This window comes from Melopsittacus undulatus, chromosome 15 (assembly GCF_012275295.1).
Source record: "Melopsittacus undulatus isolate bMelUnd1 chromosome 15, bMelUnd1.mat.Z, whole genome shotgun sequence".
Taxonomy (NCBI): domain Eukaryota; kingdom Metazoa; phylum Chordata; class Aves; order Psittaciformes; family Psittaculidae; genus Melopsittacus; species Melopsittacus undulatus.
Genome location: NC_047541.1, coordinates 3,736,781 through 3,752,748, shown reverse-complemented (window position 1 = coordinate 3,752,748; position 15,968 = coordinate 3,736,781). Strand labels below are relative to the sequence as shown.

General features: G+C 58.4%; 2 protein-coding genes across 3 annotated transcripts; both read right to left on the bottom strand.

The window, feature by feature from the left end:
* Positions 1–2,432: 2,432 nt before the first annotated feature.
* FXYD2 (FXYD domain containing ion transport regulator 2) lies at positions 2,433–4,433 on the bottom strand. Its single transcript, XM_034069630.1, has 5 exons — positions 4,343–4,433; positions 3,795–3,833; positions 3,634–3,708; positions 2,861–2,897; positions 2,433–2,711 (listed from the first exon to the last, which is right to left on the bottom strand). The coding sequence occupies exons 1-5, from the start codon at positions 4,431–4,433 to the stop codon at positions 2,687–2,689; spliced, it is 267 nt and encodes an 88-aa protein (XP_033925521.1). The 3' UTR covers positions 2,433–2,686.
* Positions 4,434–5,411: 978 nt separating this feature from the next.
* On the bottom strand, positions 5,412–14,823 carry FXYD6 (FXYD domain containing ion transport regulator 6). Of its 2 annotated transcripts, none has more exons than XM_031044117.2 (8): positions 14,704–14,823; positions 8,384–8,446; positions 8,131–8,169; positions 7,952–8,026; positions 7,786–7,822; positions 7,455–7,504; positions 7,322–7,363; positions 5,412–6,946 (listed from the first exon to the last, which is right to left on the bottom strand). In XM_031044117.2, the coding sequence occupies exons 2-7, from the start codon at positions 8,439–8,441 to the stop codon at positions 7,335–7,337; spliced, it is 288 nt and encodes a 95-aa protein (XP_030899977.1). In that variant the 5' UTR covers positions 8,442–8,446; positions 14,704–14,823; the 3' UTR covers positions 5,412–6,946; positions 7,322–7,334. The 2 variants fall into 2 exon arrangements, with proteins under 2 accessions (XP_030899977.1, XP_005143552.1); XM_005143495.3 differs by having other exon boundaries at positions 8,384–8,443; positions 14,704–14,822.
* Between the last annotated feature and the right edge of the window lie 1,145 nt (positions 14,824–15,968).

The following is a 15,968-nucleotide window of genomic DNA, read 5'->3' as shown; positions in this document are numbered from 1 at the left end:
TGCGGGACCCGCTTCCCGGGAAGCGCTGCTCCCAGGCGGGAAGCTGGATCTGTGCTTCCCTCTAGTGGTGAAGTGCGGTAGTGCGGAGCGGGCCGCGGCTCGGCTGCTCCGGAGCCTGCATCCCGCGGCCACCGAGGGATGCGCTCACACCGCCCGTCCATCTACCTCAGTGTGAGCGCTTAGTGCCTAACAACCACCGCTCTGGGGCATGTGCGACATGGAAATGAGGACTCCAGGGGTATTTACTGGGGCTGGGAGGGTAACTGAAGAGCGGAGCGCTGCTGTTCTGGCAGACGTGGCTGCTGATGGATGCGCTGCCTTTTCGGGAGCAGAACAAAGGGAGAAGGCGTGTGGCTGGCTCCCAGCCAGCCCGGCCCCATCTCTCCACGTCGTCAAGTGCTCCTCTTTGGCTCCATTAGTCACCATTTGCTGCTCTCCTGTTTTAACTAATGAGGAGACATTTTGCATTCATGTTTCCTCCCGGGCCAAACGCATCCCTGGCATCGTGGAGATGGCGGAGCGGTGCTGCCGGGCTCCAGCGGCCTCCCTGCTCCTCCTGTTCATCATCTCCTCATGTTCACTCATGGATTAAGCACAAGAAAGGCCAAGGCACAGCCAGCCAGAGCCCCTCTCCCTTGCACCTGTCTGTCCAGAGGCTGGCAAAGCAAACGGGGAATAGCCAGTGCCAAAGGGAAGCTGTTCAGAACTGGAATTCTTCCCAGAGGAAAAGGATCCCCCAGTTCTGCACCATATTATTGACCCAATCCCCTTTGTGTCACAGAAAAGATTTACTTTGAGAAGATTAAAGGCTCAAGAGACTGTGAGAGAAATCCTCCAAGATTGCCTGGTTTGGGGGAGAAGATGAACACCTCCATCAGGCCATGGCTCCCTGACCCATGGGGCTGCGGGCAGGGGATTGTCCATTGGGAACCTTCCTATGAGGACCAGGACTCCCCTTGCCCAGGGCCTTGCAGCTGAGCAGAGACAAGGTGGCCCTTCTCTGGATCTTCCCAGCTTCCCACGCCTGGGCTCCATGTCCAAAGCCAAGAAAACACGGAGAGGGGCAGGGATCCCTGCATTGGCTCACACCCCTGTGCTGCTGGCAGCACCCTTGCCCCTGGCACAGGGAGGCCACTTTCCCATGCACCATATAATTTGCTTATGCCTTTCCCCTGCTGTGGTTCCCTGGCTCCATCCTGGAGGGGCACACAGCAAAGGCTACTCTAAATTTAGCTCACATAACAGCCTGGCCTCCAAATGTAACCTCCAGAGCAAGTGTTGGGGTGCTGGCACTGTCCTGCTGTGCCACTGCACACCCTGCCCATGTCCCCAACTCATGGCATAGAGCCCCAGCCCCAGCCAGGGGTGCGAGGGGCTGTGTGTGTGCACATGTGGGTGTCCACAAGCTGTGCAGAATAATGCTATTAATGCCATCTGGTGCCGAGACAGAGATCTCTCGTGCAGGGAGCCAGACACGGCTTGTCGGCCCCTTAATCTCCTGCCTTGGATGCAGGGCTCTGCCTGCGAGGCTCTCTGGGGGGCTGGTGTCAGGGTGCACAGCCTGAAGGGCATCCCTGTGCCCTGGGGAAGAGCTGCAGGATGGTGAGACCCTGCTGAGGATAGGCTCATTTCCCATGGTGCCTGCTTCCCTGGCTCTTTCTTTAGGGGACACAGCCACAAACAGCACACCTCAGTGGTGTGTGCTGTTAAACAGGCCTGTCTGTGATGCTGAACAGGCTCTTTTCTCCCCCCACCAAAGGGCTGTGCAAAGCTGCAACAAGTCTGCATGAGTGGGTCAGTGTCAAGTCAAAATCATATTTCAAGATAATCTCCTTAGGGTGTTAAATAAGCACCTCAGATTAGACAAATTGCACAGATTTGGTCTAATAACCTCCCCTCAGTTAATCCTGTTTTGCTGTCAATGTCTGACCTCAATCAAAGCCCAAATGGACCAGGCGAGCTGGCTTCAACTCCACCAGCAGCGTGAGGGTGGCCGGACTTGCGGAAGGCTGCGACACCACATCCTCCTGCAGCAGGAACCCAGGCTGGATGCACCATCCCAGCCCTATTCTTGCCCACAAGGGATGCCAGGATCAAGGACTCCAAGGAAACAAGCACACAAGCAGCCCCACATGTGCCTGCTTTTACATCCAACATGGTCCACAGCCTGCACAGCCCTCGCTGTGCATCCCAAGGGAAGCATGTGCCATAGTATTTGGGCACCCACAGCCAGTGCTCACACTAGCAAGAGGGGAGAAGCCATCAGGAACGGCCCCTGGGACTGTGTTGGAAGATGTCTGCAGGGCAGAAAAGTCACTGGTGCGGGACCAGGAGAGAGCCCATTCAAATGCCTCAGGCGCACAGTTTAACCTCGCACAGCTTGCACTTTATTAGCCAAGAAAGGCGCTGCATTTAACAGAGGAGAAAGCACGAGCGCAATTTGTGTTCCAGCCCCGTCCGGGTGAGCAGGGTAATGGATCCACTGGAGCGGGGTAAGGAGTGGCCCGTGGCAAGGACTTTCCTGCTTTGGATGCAGCTCTGCATCCACAGTGGCATTGCAGCTCTGAAACCAGACAGAGCAGGCAGGTTACGCAGGACAGAGGCCTCCAAGCATCACTGCCCAGCACAAGCAGACCCAGGGAGCCCTGCTGTCAGTGGGATACATCCTCCTGCAACCTACCTGCAGCTACAGCTCGTCCTCGTTTCCTTGCCTGTGGAGCAAAAAGCAAGGGGAGGTGTATTACACTGGGCAACAGGGCTGAGATGGGAGGGAGGAGGAGCTGAGACCCCAGCCCTTCCAGCTGCCGAGACTAGGACAGGGAGGAGAGATGAGGCTGCCTTGAAGCCATGCAATACCCACCTCCTCTTCTTCTTCCCTCCGCAGTGAAGCCGCTGGCCTGGGGGCAAGGGACACAACTGAGACCTCTTGTGCCTGAAGCCATTCCCCCATCCCATCTCACCCCTTGTGCTGTGCTCCAGCGAAGCAAGTCCTGCTTGGGGCTTGTCCCCTTGCTGGGGACCACCAGGTTTGGCTCTGCAGGATGCCCTGAGCCCCACCTCCTCCCTTTGGGGCTGGCAGGAACACATGGACCCCCTGTGCTGCCCTGCACTGCAAAGCCCCAGCTACGAGAGCTCTCTCGGACCTTTCTCCCCCCAGCTATGATGGCAAAAGCTGGTGGTTTCCTTATCTTTCTCCCCAAAACCACTGAGCCACGTCAGTGCTGCGGCTGCGATGCTGCTGCTGCCCCTGCCCCGCGGGGTGAGGCAGGCAGTGCCTGTGCGCAGGGCTGCGCTCCGCATCAGGTCTCTGTGGGAGCTGCCAAGGTCTGAGGGCTCTGGGAACGCTGGCATCTCACTGTGGAAATGTCAGAGCTTTCCCTGCTATTTTTAATGAGTGACCTTCCCTGCGAAGCCTCAGCACTGGCAGGGAAACGCTAAACCTTTATGTGCCCTCCTTCCCAACTCGGTTCTGTCTGCAGCTTGTCTGGCTGGAGTTCCCCAGGCTGCAGGCAATGCCCTCCCCTCCGTGGTGCGGCAGGACCCATGGTCCCCTGCCCCTCCTGTACCTGGCACAGGATGAGGAGGGCGATGGGGTCAGAGCCAAGGGGAGCCCAGCCCATGCGAGGCACTTACTGAGGATGATGAGGAGCCCGAGGACAAAAGCCACAATGGCAAAGATGAGCCCCCCGTTGCGGATGGTCTCATAGTCTGGGGAGGAGGGGAGCAAGCATCAGCAGGGGCTGAGCCCATGGGCAGGGTGGGAATGGGCTGCCCTGCACGGGCCATGCACTCACCATAGCTGAACCTGTCCAGGCCCTGCTCGGGGGCTTGCTCTGGAAAAGAGGAGAAACCCCAGTGAGAGCCAGAGCTGGGCACTGGGCTGGTGATGGGGAGGTGACATGGGAAAGATGAGGAGTGCAAGCAAGAGCTCTCCAAGTTCCTTAAGGTCCAGCTGAGCCAGTAAAGGAGTCCCAGGTTCCTGGGTTTCACCCCAGGGAGTTTAAAATCCATTCACAGGATGCATTCCCAAGAAGCCCCCACCCCGTGCCAGCCATCCAACGGCTGCGTGCCACCGTTGGAGCCACCTTACCTGGCTGCGCATCCCTCTGCCAGGAGCCAGTGGAAGGAGAAACCCCCTGAGTATCCAAACACCAGCCAGCACTCATGTGCCGGTGGGCTTCAGAGCTCCAGGGATTCATCCTTGTGTCTCCCCTGAATCCTCCACAACAGCTTCCCCCATGCAGGAGGGACCAGCCCTTCTCCCTGCACAGAGATGCCCCAGTGAAGGCATCTCCGCTCCCATGGAAGCCCTTTGGGTGGGTGCTCCCCGCAGCTCTCTTACCGTCACCCATCGTGTCCGTGTGTCCTGCGGCTGCCTTGCTCTGTGAGTGGGCACCCACGGGAAAGCACATTAATTGGGAGGCAAACCTCATTAAACATTAATGGCCTCGGTGTAATGTTTATCACAGTCACGAGGGGAGGCACAGGGCTCCTGCCCGCCTTTGGGAAGGAGGCCCGGGAGGGGAGGGCCAGCGGTGGGAGGACCGGGCACCCCAGAGCCATGGGTGTCCCCATCGAAACACACCTTCCATTGCTTTTGGAACATCAGGAACCCGCTTCACCTCCTGCTGTGGAGAGCAGAGGGATGGGCACAGGTACCGGCTGTGCCTGCCTTTTGCTAGGGAGAAGTGGGCAGCACACCCTGTGCCTGCAGCCTGGCACCAAGGGTCCCTGCAACAGCCAGGTCAGTGCCTCCCAGCACAGCACTGAGCCATCCCCGGCGCCCTGAGCACCCCAGCACAGTGCACTGCATCCCTGTGCAGCAGTGGGTACCAGGATGCTGCACCCCCCGGGGTTGTGCCAGCCCTGGCAGTGAGGCCAACTGCCAGGCAGGCTGTTCAATCCAGTTTGCTCTAATCTCACCATCAGGGATCACGCGCACAGGCAGCACCTCAGCTCCAGCACCATGGGGTGAAGCCAACCCCCAGCAGGGTGATGCGTGGGGCCATAGGAGCAGCCCTTGTGTTACAGAGCCTAAGCAGTGCTCAGCATCCCCCTGGATCTGCACTCCGGCAGACAGAAGCTCCCAGAGGAGGAGGGACAAGGCAGCTCTGTGGGGCTCATGCGCTCCCATCACACGGTCCCTGGCTGCAGGAAGGAGCAGCCAGCCTGGCACTGCTAGCACAAACCCTCTCCGCTCCCACCGCTCCCCCTGCCCAGCACAAAGGGAAGCTGCCCACCCGCTCCCCTAAGGGCCGGACCCTCAGCCCCTGCCCTGCTCCCCTGGAGAACAGCACAGCCCTTGAGAGGCCGCAGCCAGGCACCGATAGAAAGGGTATTCATTCCCTTCCCTGCCCCTGGATCACAGCACTGAACACCCCAGCCCTTCACCACAGCAGCACACTCGCCTATTTAAAAGGAAACACAATAGCTTGATTTATTGTACACAGTCAGGATTTTGCCATTTCTACACACCACAGGGATTGCTTTGTTCCGTGTTAACACCGATGGCACACCACAGACAGCACGGGCACTGCTGACAGGGCTGGGCTGCGCGGGCTCTGCTCTGCCCCAGGCTGCACACACAGGCAGGACTCTATGCAGTGGCCAGGAGCAAGGGAAGGGATGGCCCACCCTGCAGGCAGGACCAACACAGTGGGGTGGGCACAGCAGAAACCCCTCAAAACCATCCTGGAGGCCAAGAACCCTTTCCAGGTGCATGGAGAGCACTGATATCCAGGTTGCCCCTGCTTGGCAAGCACCCACAGCCAAGCCAGCAGTGCCCAGCCATAGCTGAGGCTGTGGTTTCCATGCCCGTGGGCTTGGGGAAGGGGCATGACACAGATTTACCTGCTGGGACCCTCAAGCAGACACAAGGTGACAATGACTCAGCCCCTCCATCACCACTGTGCAAGCTCAGGCATGCAAAGCCCCTGAGCATCACTCACTGATGTTTGTTCCATGGGGAGAAGGGGCAGTTGGTATCGGAGTGCTGACAACACGTAACTGCCACAGTACAACATGCAGCACTGACACGGGTGGCCATGCCCTGGGCCACAGCACACAGAGTGACAAGTGACAAGGCTCCTGATTTCAGTCCGTGTTTCTCTTTAGCCCTCAGAGACTGTTTAACCTGCCCAGCTCTGTCTGGTGGGCAGGCAGAGCACTGGCAAGGAGCTGGTTTGTGCTGGTAGCAGGGTCACCGCTGCACAGCTGCCCTCTTTCACAGTGTCACCATGCTGATGGGGGATGTCACAGGCTTCTCTGCCACCACAGCACTTCCTCACACTTAAAGCAGTGCCCCACACCAACGGCTTGGCTTCAGCCAGGGACAGAAACAGGGAGTGCCAAACAGAGACAGGGAAGCTCCCTTCAGAGAGCTCAGGGGAGCTGTGCGATGTCCCTGCCTGACTCCACTGCGGCTGCCTTGGGGCAGGAGGGTTATTGCTGAAACAGCAGCGTGTGGTCCAGAGCCTCTCTGGGCAGGACCCTGACCCACTGTGGGACTGGTCCCCAAGCCCTGCCCAAAGCCAGTGGGGTGAACCCCGAGTGCTGCCTGGCACAGACAGCACCGTGCGGGCTGCACCGAGCACCCCCAGCTATGGGCAGGGGGACATGGGCTCCCCTTGGGCAGCGCCTGCCAGTCCTACACGGCCCGAGCCACACGCACAGCACGAGAAAGGTGAAGAGAAAGTCACTATTACAACATCAGCAACGACTAGCCCTAGAGGTCATGATCATCTCACATCAACATTACACACCACTGGAGGCAGAGAGGACGGTGAGTTTAGTCGGGTTAGTAAACAGAGAACCGGTGCTGAAGTACAGAGGGTAACACAGACACAGCAGGTTCACATCCCCTCAGAGGGACCCGCTGCTGCAGTTTCAGTTTCCTGGCAGGCCACTGGCATCTGCAGTCCAAGCATCTGTCCTCGGGTCTCTGGGTCTGCGTGGGAAGGAGAGCAGTGAGTCAGGCTGGGAGCAGCACCAGCAGCACAAACCATGCTCCCACCAGTGCTGGCTGCAGACTGCCCTGCTGCAAGCGTGGGGGAACCCTGATGCAGGCAACGAGTGAGATGCCCGAGGGACTTGCACTCAGCTCTCTCCAGAGGCCCTAAAAATAAACCCACTTTGGGTGGAGGAGCACAGGGGAAGGAAGTGCAATGCAAAGGAAAACCTGGACAGATGCTTCCCTTTCCTGCTGGGCTGCCTGGGGCTGTGCCTGGGGTGTGCTGAGCCCCGGCTGCTCCTCCCTTCCTTCCCCGCACCGAGTGACAGCCCCAGTACCACCACACACAGGCTGGCCGGGGCCAGGACTCACCGCATGGCTCTGCTCAGTTCTCCGCCTTTGGTGCTCCCGTTGCTGCAAAGGGAAGAGCAGAGTGGTTTGGAGTGCTCTGAGGGCATGGGTGCAGGCAGCAGCAACACAGCATGCACAGGACGGGGGATCTTACCGTTTGAGGTGATCAGGTTCTCAGCCTGAGCCTCTTCATCCCCTGGAGCTCTGCAAGAAGAGAAGCACAGTGAGAGGCTGGGACCTGCACCCCATTCCCGGGGGTGGGATGCCCAACAGTGTAAGGACACGATGAGGAAGGAGTCCCAGAGTGTGTGGAACTGATCTACACCCAGCAGCATTGCAGCAGAGCTTTGGGTCCCAGGCACCCAAAAGGGATGCTCAGAGCACACAGCCACCCTGCCAGCTCTGGGAGGGAGCCAGGAGGAGCTGAGCATTGGGAAGAGAGGTTCTCCAAGGAATATGTGCCCTTCCAGGCTGCCCTCACTCACCTGGGCTTCTGGTTGAAACTGCACCTGCATCTCCTGCCTGCAAGGGGAGAGAAACACCATAAGCACCAAAGTGGGAACAGAACAAAGCCTTTCCCAATGGCCACTCCCTAGAAGGGCTCTCACTGCCCCAGCCTGCAAGCCCAGTATCCCTTGGTCCCCAACTTACTGAGTATAAGGAGAATGCCCACAGTGAACAGGACCACGGCAAACACCAGCCCCCCGATCCTCAGGCTCTGGTAATCTGGGGGAGAAGACACGGTGGCTTGCTCCTGCTGGGTTCAGGGCAGCCTTTTGCTCCCCATCACACTGGCCAGCACACCCATCCTCATGCACAGTGATGCTCACCATAGTTAAAGGGGTCCTCCTCCTTCTCTTGAGTGGCCACTGAAAGAAGCAGACAAGGGCTGGGAGGTGAATGCTTGTCCTGGCTGAACCCCTGCAGCCCCAACAGCCCCCGGCCAATGCAGGCTCCCTGCTCCCCACAGGGCTGCTGCCCAATGCAACCCCTTGGATCAGAGGGGTGGGTGTCCTCCAGATCCCTGCAGCCTTTTCCCTTGCCCCTGCCATCTCTGGCACGTGGGGAGCACTTGGCACCTACCATCTGCCACGGCCGCCGGCACCAGCAGGGAGCACAGGAAGATGAGCACTGCCTCCATGGCTGCTGTGAGAGAGGGAAGAGGGATTCAGCACGGGGATGGCTGATGGAGGGTACCATGATGGGGCTGGGTGCATGGCGGGGGACTGCAGGCAAACCCTTGCAGCCCATGCAATGGGAGAAGGAGCCAGGCCAGGCCTGGAAACACCAGGAGCCCAGCCAGGATACCTGGTGCCATCACTGTGCCCAGCCTTGGGGGACATGGTCACTCACAGGCACAAAGGAGAAGGGCTGGAGCAGACAGACATGTCCTGTGGGGTTCTGTGGTGTGTTTTCAAGCACCTCTGCACCGCTGGCTCTGCTCTTTGGTGCAGTCTCAAGGCTGCACTGCAGGCAATGGGGCCAACACAGGGGCTGTGATCTCTCAATCAAGGTCAATACTGTGCCCTTCACCCAGAGTATACTTTAATTTGTCCTAATTAGCATAGCACTTACAGCACATTCCTACAATGAGGCCAGTGGCCCTGATGGGACATGAGCTCATAGCCACACTTGCCCCTCAGCTCCTCACTCTCACCTGAAGCAGAGCTGAGCTTGCACCAACACACTGCTCTTGTGCAGGGGCACCAGAGGGCATGGACCTTTCCCCAAGGGATGCCAGCCTGGTACAGCCTGACCCATTTGGGATGGGCACCCTTGCTGCCGGGACTGGTCACCACCAGACACTGCTGCTCTGCAATGGAAGGGCCCTGCCAGCACACACAGTACCTATTAACTGGCCCTGAATGTGCTTTCTCCTGCTAAGGCAACAGGCAGGGGTGGCTGCTCTGGTCCTGGCTGCGTGCAGGGCACACCTTGCTGGGAGGACAGGCCTTGGCACGAGCATCTCCTTTAAGGGAGCAAGGAGGGGGCTCTGAAGCACGGATCTGGTTGGGCTCTGCCTCCTGCAGTGTGTCCCTGCACTGCTCCCAGGCAGCCACCCAGCACCCGACAGCAGGGCTCGCAGCCATACATGGTGTGGGAGCACCGAGAGGTCCCGCTGCTGGCACAGGAGATGGAGGGGGGTTATCGGGCGCCCTGCACAGCCCTGATAGCACCGAGTGCTACAGAGCGGCTGCAGCTGCCGCGCTGGATCCGTGCCGATAAGAAAGGGGCCCTCGGCAGAGCAGGAACTCAGCTCGCTGACGGATGCAGATCCCTGGCGTGCTGCTATTCAGCCCCTCTGGAGCCTGACCTGATTTGGATGCAGCCTCCATCCCAGCCCACCCCAGCAGCCTCAGGGTACCAGGTCCATCCTGACGCGGCTCCTTGCCCCAGTTCGTGCTGTGAAGTTGCCCAGGAACAGCACACATGGAGGAGCACCCACCACCCTGCCCCTGCTGCCCCAGCAGCGTTTTGCTCCATGGCTGTTCTCCAGCACTGCCTTCGGGAGCCAGCTCCCATTGTGCCTGCGGAGGAAGCAGCCTCCATCCCCACGCTTCCAGAACCTGATGTATTCATCATAACAAGTTGCGTCCCATGATAATTCCCGTCCCTCCCTCCCCTTCCATGTCCTGTCATTTGGAAGTCAGGGTGTTTTATCTGCACGCTGGAGGGTTTAATTTCCCTTGCCTGCAGCTGCCGCTGCCATTGTGTGGCACGGGGCCGCGCTGGAGCGTGCCGCTGGCTCCCGCACCCAGACAAGCCCCCTCGTTAGCCGAGGCACCTAATTCTGGGTAATTACCAGGCCTTAGAAACACGTACAAAGCACCCAGCAGCTGCTGGTACTGTAACTTGTAGCTGCACATTTCCCTGCGTCCTTTATCTCACGTCCTTTATCTATTTACTGCCGAGGCTGCCAGTGCAAAATCAGTGTCATTACCCGATAGCGGGGTGTTGTACGCACACAAGGAGATGCAATGCAGCACGTGCCGCTGCCAGATGAACGCTATTAATTGGCTCTTGTAGCATATTAACGATGCCTTTATGTTTTGAACAAACCATTCATCAGAGTTTTACAGTTTATTTGGCTGTTATTTGACTGCTATTGTAGCGCTGCTCGGTGACACCCCCCAGAGAACACACTCGGGGGGGTCTGCATAATGCACAATGCCCTGCCCTGAACCCCACCACATTCTCACGGGACGAGCCCTCCTGCCTGCGAGGTGTAAGTGCAGAGGCAGCCCTGGGTCTCCTGGAGGCAGCAGTTCTCACCCATCACCCTGCATCCCAAGTCACTCATCACACAGAGCCATCCACCCATGCACCTCTTGCTTTGGGATGCTCCCACTGACACCTGAAAGATGCTCCCCAGCTCAGGAGCTGTGCTGCCAACTGCCTGGGTGTGTTTTGCCAGCTCTAACATCTCCCAGCTCCAGAACCAGCCCATGGCTTCACCAGTGCTCTCTGCAGCGCTCAAGGAAGGGGCCAGTGCTGGGGCCCTGCTCAGCCACAGATGCTGCTTCCAGGCCTCTGGAAGCTTTTGGCTTCTTGCACTTGGTGCAGCAGAGCTCACTTTTACGCCAAGCCCAACTCACAGTACATAGCACACAGCACACAGCACACACACGTTCTTTGTTTTTCTAACTCAGTTCCTAAAATCCACACACTTCCACTCTCCGAAACTCCTCTCCACACGAGTTAACCATCAGGGCTGACAGTGTCCTTGCTCCTAAAACAAACGCAGTATTCAGGAGTGCAGACCAGCTCTCCTCTCAGGAAGCACATGCCTTGGGAAGCACCACAGGCTTTTGGGTTGTTTCAAGCTGGCCCACCCGCTTTTCATGAAGCTGAAATCGAGCGAGAGGAGCAAACACTGCAAAGGGGTTGTGATGCTCCCCACTGATGCCTGCAGACCGCAGCGCTCAGGGCTCCTCTCACCCCGAATCCAGCTGTGCCTCTGCACAAAACCAGCCCCATGAGCCCATTCCTCACCACTCCGCTCGGCACAAAACTCTTTCCTCCCCATGAACCACCCAGTTTGCAGTCAGTTACCCAGATGAGGAGCCCCACGCCCATACAGACCACAGGGAACAGGCAGCGCTGTGCACATCGCATGTGACTTGAATCAAAACATGTTGTTTTTCCTGTTGAAACTGCAAGATCTGCCTAAACACAGAGAGAGGCAGAGCTGCACAGGAAATGGGGCTCTCCCGGAGCTCTGCTTCCCTCTCACCTCAACCCAACCTCAAGTTTCACAAGGGAAAGCCAAGCAAGTATTTACCCCCCATCCCTATCCACATGGCTGAGTGAGAGCGAGTGCCAGGTAGAAGGCATCGGGTACTTGGGAGAGGGCCCAGGGAAGGAAGCAATAACACAGACCAAGGGAGTACGTGGAGTTTGCTGTCTGGGGGCTGGCCTGTGTTGTCACATCCTACCTCTCTGATAGGATGGGGATGAGACCAGGGGCAGCACCAGGGCCATCCTCACCACTCCCTGCCTACATGGAGCTTGGGCTTCAGGCAGCCAGAGCTGGGAGCCACCAGTCCCCATGCACTGGAACCAGATGATTCACTGCGCTGCTGCCCTGTGCCAAGCTGATGGACAACATGCTTCACTCCATGCAAGGCACAGTCACAGCTCTCCCTCATCCTTTTCCTTCTGGATAATCCCTCCCTGCAATTTCACATGCCACTGGGTTAGCGTGTGTGCATGCATGGGGACTGTGCGTGTGAGATAGAGGAGCAGGGGACATTCAAGCAGACAGACCCAGTCTCTCCTGCCCTCCAATCAGCTCTCCATAGCATGGCAAACCAGATCAAGGCAGGTAAATCTGTAACAGCACTGAATCCCGACATCCCCTTTTCCTTTCATTGCACTGCATAGATCTGCCCTGTCAAGTCTCAGCCATCACAGCACAAAGCCAGGCAGCCTCCTCCCTCCATCAGGAGTCCTCAGGGCATCTCCCAAAGATCAGACCTAGTTACAGTCTCTGGTTTCAGTGCAAAGCCCCCAAGACCGTGACAGCAGGACTCAGTTGCCTGGAGCATTTGAGGGTGTGCATGTGTGAATGGACATTTCCAGCTATGCAGAGATGTGCTCTTCTGCCATTTCACGTCAGCATCAATCTGATTATTAATGTGCCTGTTGTTGTGCTCCATGTTCCTAAATGAGAGAGAAGAGAGATTTCCAGCCCTTGCCATTCCGATATGGATGGCACTCCCCAGATTTGGTGCTGATTTAAAGGCTGACCAGATGGGAGACACAAATCTGCCTTTATTGTCTCTTGTGGGTTTGAGGTATCCCTTCAAAGCAGAGGTTACTCAAAAGAAACTCTGTCTAGGAGCCCTAAGAACCCAGACTTTAGCCCTGCTTCTGCTGAATGAGACTCACTGAATGTGGATCCCCATGGACCAGCCCTAACGGAGTCAATGCTTGCAAGAACACAGGATCACAGGGAATCACTGAACATGGCTACAGGAGGCTCTAAGTGCTGCATCCCTCACCTGTGCCCCAACATTACACTTGCCTCCCACAGGGCTTCTTCCAGGCCTGGGCAACTGGCTGTAGAACATGAAGAAGCCATAGCCAAGGCTGCTCATCTGCATCTGGCTCACACGCAGTCCCCAGCTCACCCCAAGTGAGACACAACAGGCACAGAACTTCATTAGGACAAACCATGAGAGCAGAGCTGATGGCTGCCTGGCAGTGCCGGTGTCAGGAGGGCAGGAAAGGAAGCCAGCCCTTGGCTCCAGGGAAGCAGAAACCACCACCTCCCGTCAGGGCTCTGCTGCTCCTGCTCACTCCTTGTTTGCTGAATGATAACGGGATGCTGTAAACCTGTCCGGTATCCACACAACAGGAATCAAACAGGTCAGGCACACGCAGAGGTTACCTGGCAGTGAGAGAAACCCAGATCACCAGAGAACACTGAACTAGCAGTGGAAGAGAAGCTGCTTCAAGCTCCCGTGTGTCCTGGGGTACCACAGAACCACCGCACTCAGCAGAGCGTCAAGGAGCAGACATGTTCTCCATTCCCTGCTGTTGCCATCAGTCATGACCACTGCTGAGCAAGAGCAAACTCAACTCCCTACCAGGCACGGCCACTGCCGGTGCCAGCACTGCCGTGGTGGCACAGCCCCTCAGCAGGATGCCTGTGTGCTGCCCAGTGGGAGCGGTGCCTTCCCTGTGCTCGGGTGACACAACAGCTGCGGAGCTCAGCAGCCTCTTTGCGCTTTGGAAACACACAATCAGCGTGAAAAGCAAACATGGGAACAGCCTGACCCGGAGATGCCAGCTCACTGTGCTGGGGAGCTCTGCTCAGCACCAAGGTCTGAACTCCTGGCAAACCCATGTCAGTTTACCTGGATGAGTAAGTTTCAAGGAGGCAGCTAAAACTCCAAGGTGAGTGTGGCACACAGAGGACAGTGCAACCAGCCCCACACACAGGGGCATTCTCCATGCTCTAACAAGTGGCTGGGCTCTGCAGCGACTGCACTTCACTGGCAGCTATTCCATCACTCCACCTCGGAACCATGCTCAGCTGCATGCAAACAGGGACTCTCTGGGCTTGTCTTCATTTCAAACGGGAAGTGGTAATACCCAAAGGGACTGAAAATCCCAACAGGACCCAAGAGCAGCTCGGAGCACGGTGGGCTCACTGAAATGGGTGCAGCGGACTGCTTCAAGTCCTAATCCATACATGGCTTTTCCCAGGAGGCTGCTCTTTCATGCTGCAAAGCTTGTTCCCATCCACACAAACCACCTGTCACTATCCCTCCCACAGAAATATTCCTGTAAGATCAGAGATTCCACCACATGGACTCTGCTATCTGTTTCTTCAGGCAGCGTTAATTACACACCCTGAGACACACGCTCTTCCTTCCCTCTCGTAAGCCTTCCCGGGATAAAGCACTCGACTGTTTATGTATTGCTACGGTGCTACTAAAATATTTAACAACACAAACCAGAACGCTGCCAAAAGCCTGGGGCGGAGGATTGCCTCCCTGCTCCATGACATCCCTGTGCACCACAGAGCCCGGGAGCACCAGGACAGGCAGAGCACGCCCGGGCTCTCCCACCCACCGTGGTCTCCGGTGGGACCGCTGGTCGGCCGGGGCATCCACCCAGCTCGGGGGGGCTGGTAACCAGGCAACGGTGGGATGAGGAAAACCACGGTACCCGGCGTTGCCATGGTAGCCGCCTGGGCGGGGGCTGCGGGCGGCCCCCGTTGCAGGGCGATGCCCCGGGGGCACCGGGCCATGCCCCCAACAGGCGCACCCCCGAGCCCCGCACCCCCGAGCCGGGCTGGGCCCGGTTCACCGCCGCAGGGCTCCCGTCCCACCCCGTGCCCCTGCTCTCGGGGAGCCCTCCTACCCCGGAGCAACGGCAGCGGCCGGACCCACCTGAGCTCTCCGGGCTGGACCAGGCGGCAGCTTCGGGCCGGGCAGGACCGGGCTGGGCTCTCACGCCCCGGTGGGAACGGAGCGGAGCGGGCAGCGTGTGCGCAGAGCGGGGCTGCTGCACAAAGGGGAGCGGAGCGGAGCGGGGCGGGACGAGGCGGTGCCTGCCGCCGGCGGGGGGGCGCGGTCAGCCCGGCACGGCCCAACCGGGAGAGCGGGGATGGGGCCGGGGACCCCCATAGCGGAACGGGGGCAGCCCCGGAGAGGCCCCACACGGACAGGACATCGCCAGAGACGGGGGTCGGGGCGGGCGGGACGTGCCCCGCTCCAGCCGGGTCCGTGAGGCAATGGGACCCCGCAGCAAGGGCGTGCGGGGAAACGCTCATCAGGGTGGGGAACATCCGTGTCCGCACCCGAGAGCTGGACTCAGTCCGCGTTGAGCATCTGGTACGGAGGCAGTGGGAGAAACAGCAAGTGAGCAACAGGCTGCAGGAGCGTCGATGGGGGTGATAGAAAGCCTGTGTAGATGAACTGGTAAACATGGTGCAGAAACTTCTCTTTCTCGCTTCAGGAGCAGAAGGGTGTTGTTGAGAATGGACTCCACGCTTCCAAACCATGTGGCCAGTTCACAGGGCTAAGGTCACGTTGCTCGGTCACATCTTAGGGTCACCCTTGCCAGACCTGCTGGGCAGCTGGGGGTGGCTCGGTGATGGTAAGACCTGGTTTGGCTTCAGGTGAGCTCAGGACCTGCATTGACTCCCCCAGATCCAGCTGCAGAAAACCAGACCCTTTGGGGCTCAGCCAGAGCAGCTCAGGAAGCAGCAGATACTTAAGACAAAACACCAAGAGAAGGCAAGGGCTGGGCCCACTGCTGCTGTCAGGGAGCTCAGTGGAAACCTGCCAGTTTATTCCATGGGACAGCTGGGCATGTTGGGAGGAGCAAGATCCGGGAGGGAGATGTATTTAATATAGCCCTGCACAGTCCCCAGCGGGAACGCATGTGCATGGCCAGCCACAGCAGGGAGGGGAGCTCCGGCCCTGGCCCTGCTTGGAGCCACCGAGGCACTCACAGGCTTTGGCCAGGGCCAGATGTGGCTGTGGCATCTGCAGCAGGAGCAGTTTGCTGAGCCCTGCCCTGCTGCTGACCACAGCACCAAAACAAGGGCTTGGGCACCGTGTCAGAGGGGCAACTGAGGGCACTGCTGGCTTGGCAGAGTGCTATGGGGGGCACTGCTCCTGTTGAGCCAGGCTGGCACACCCCTATCTGT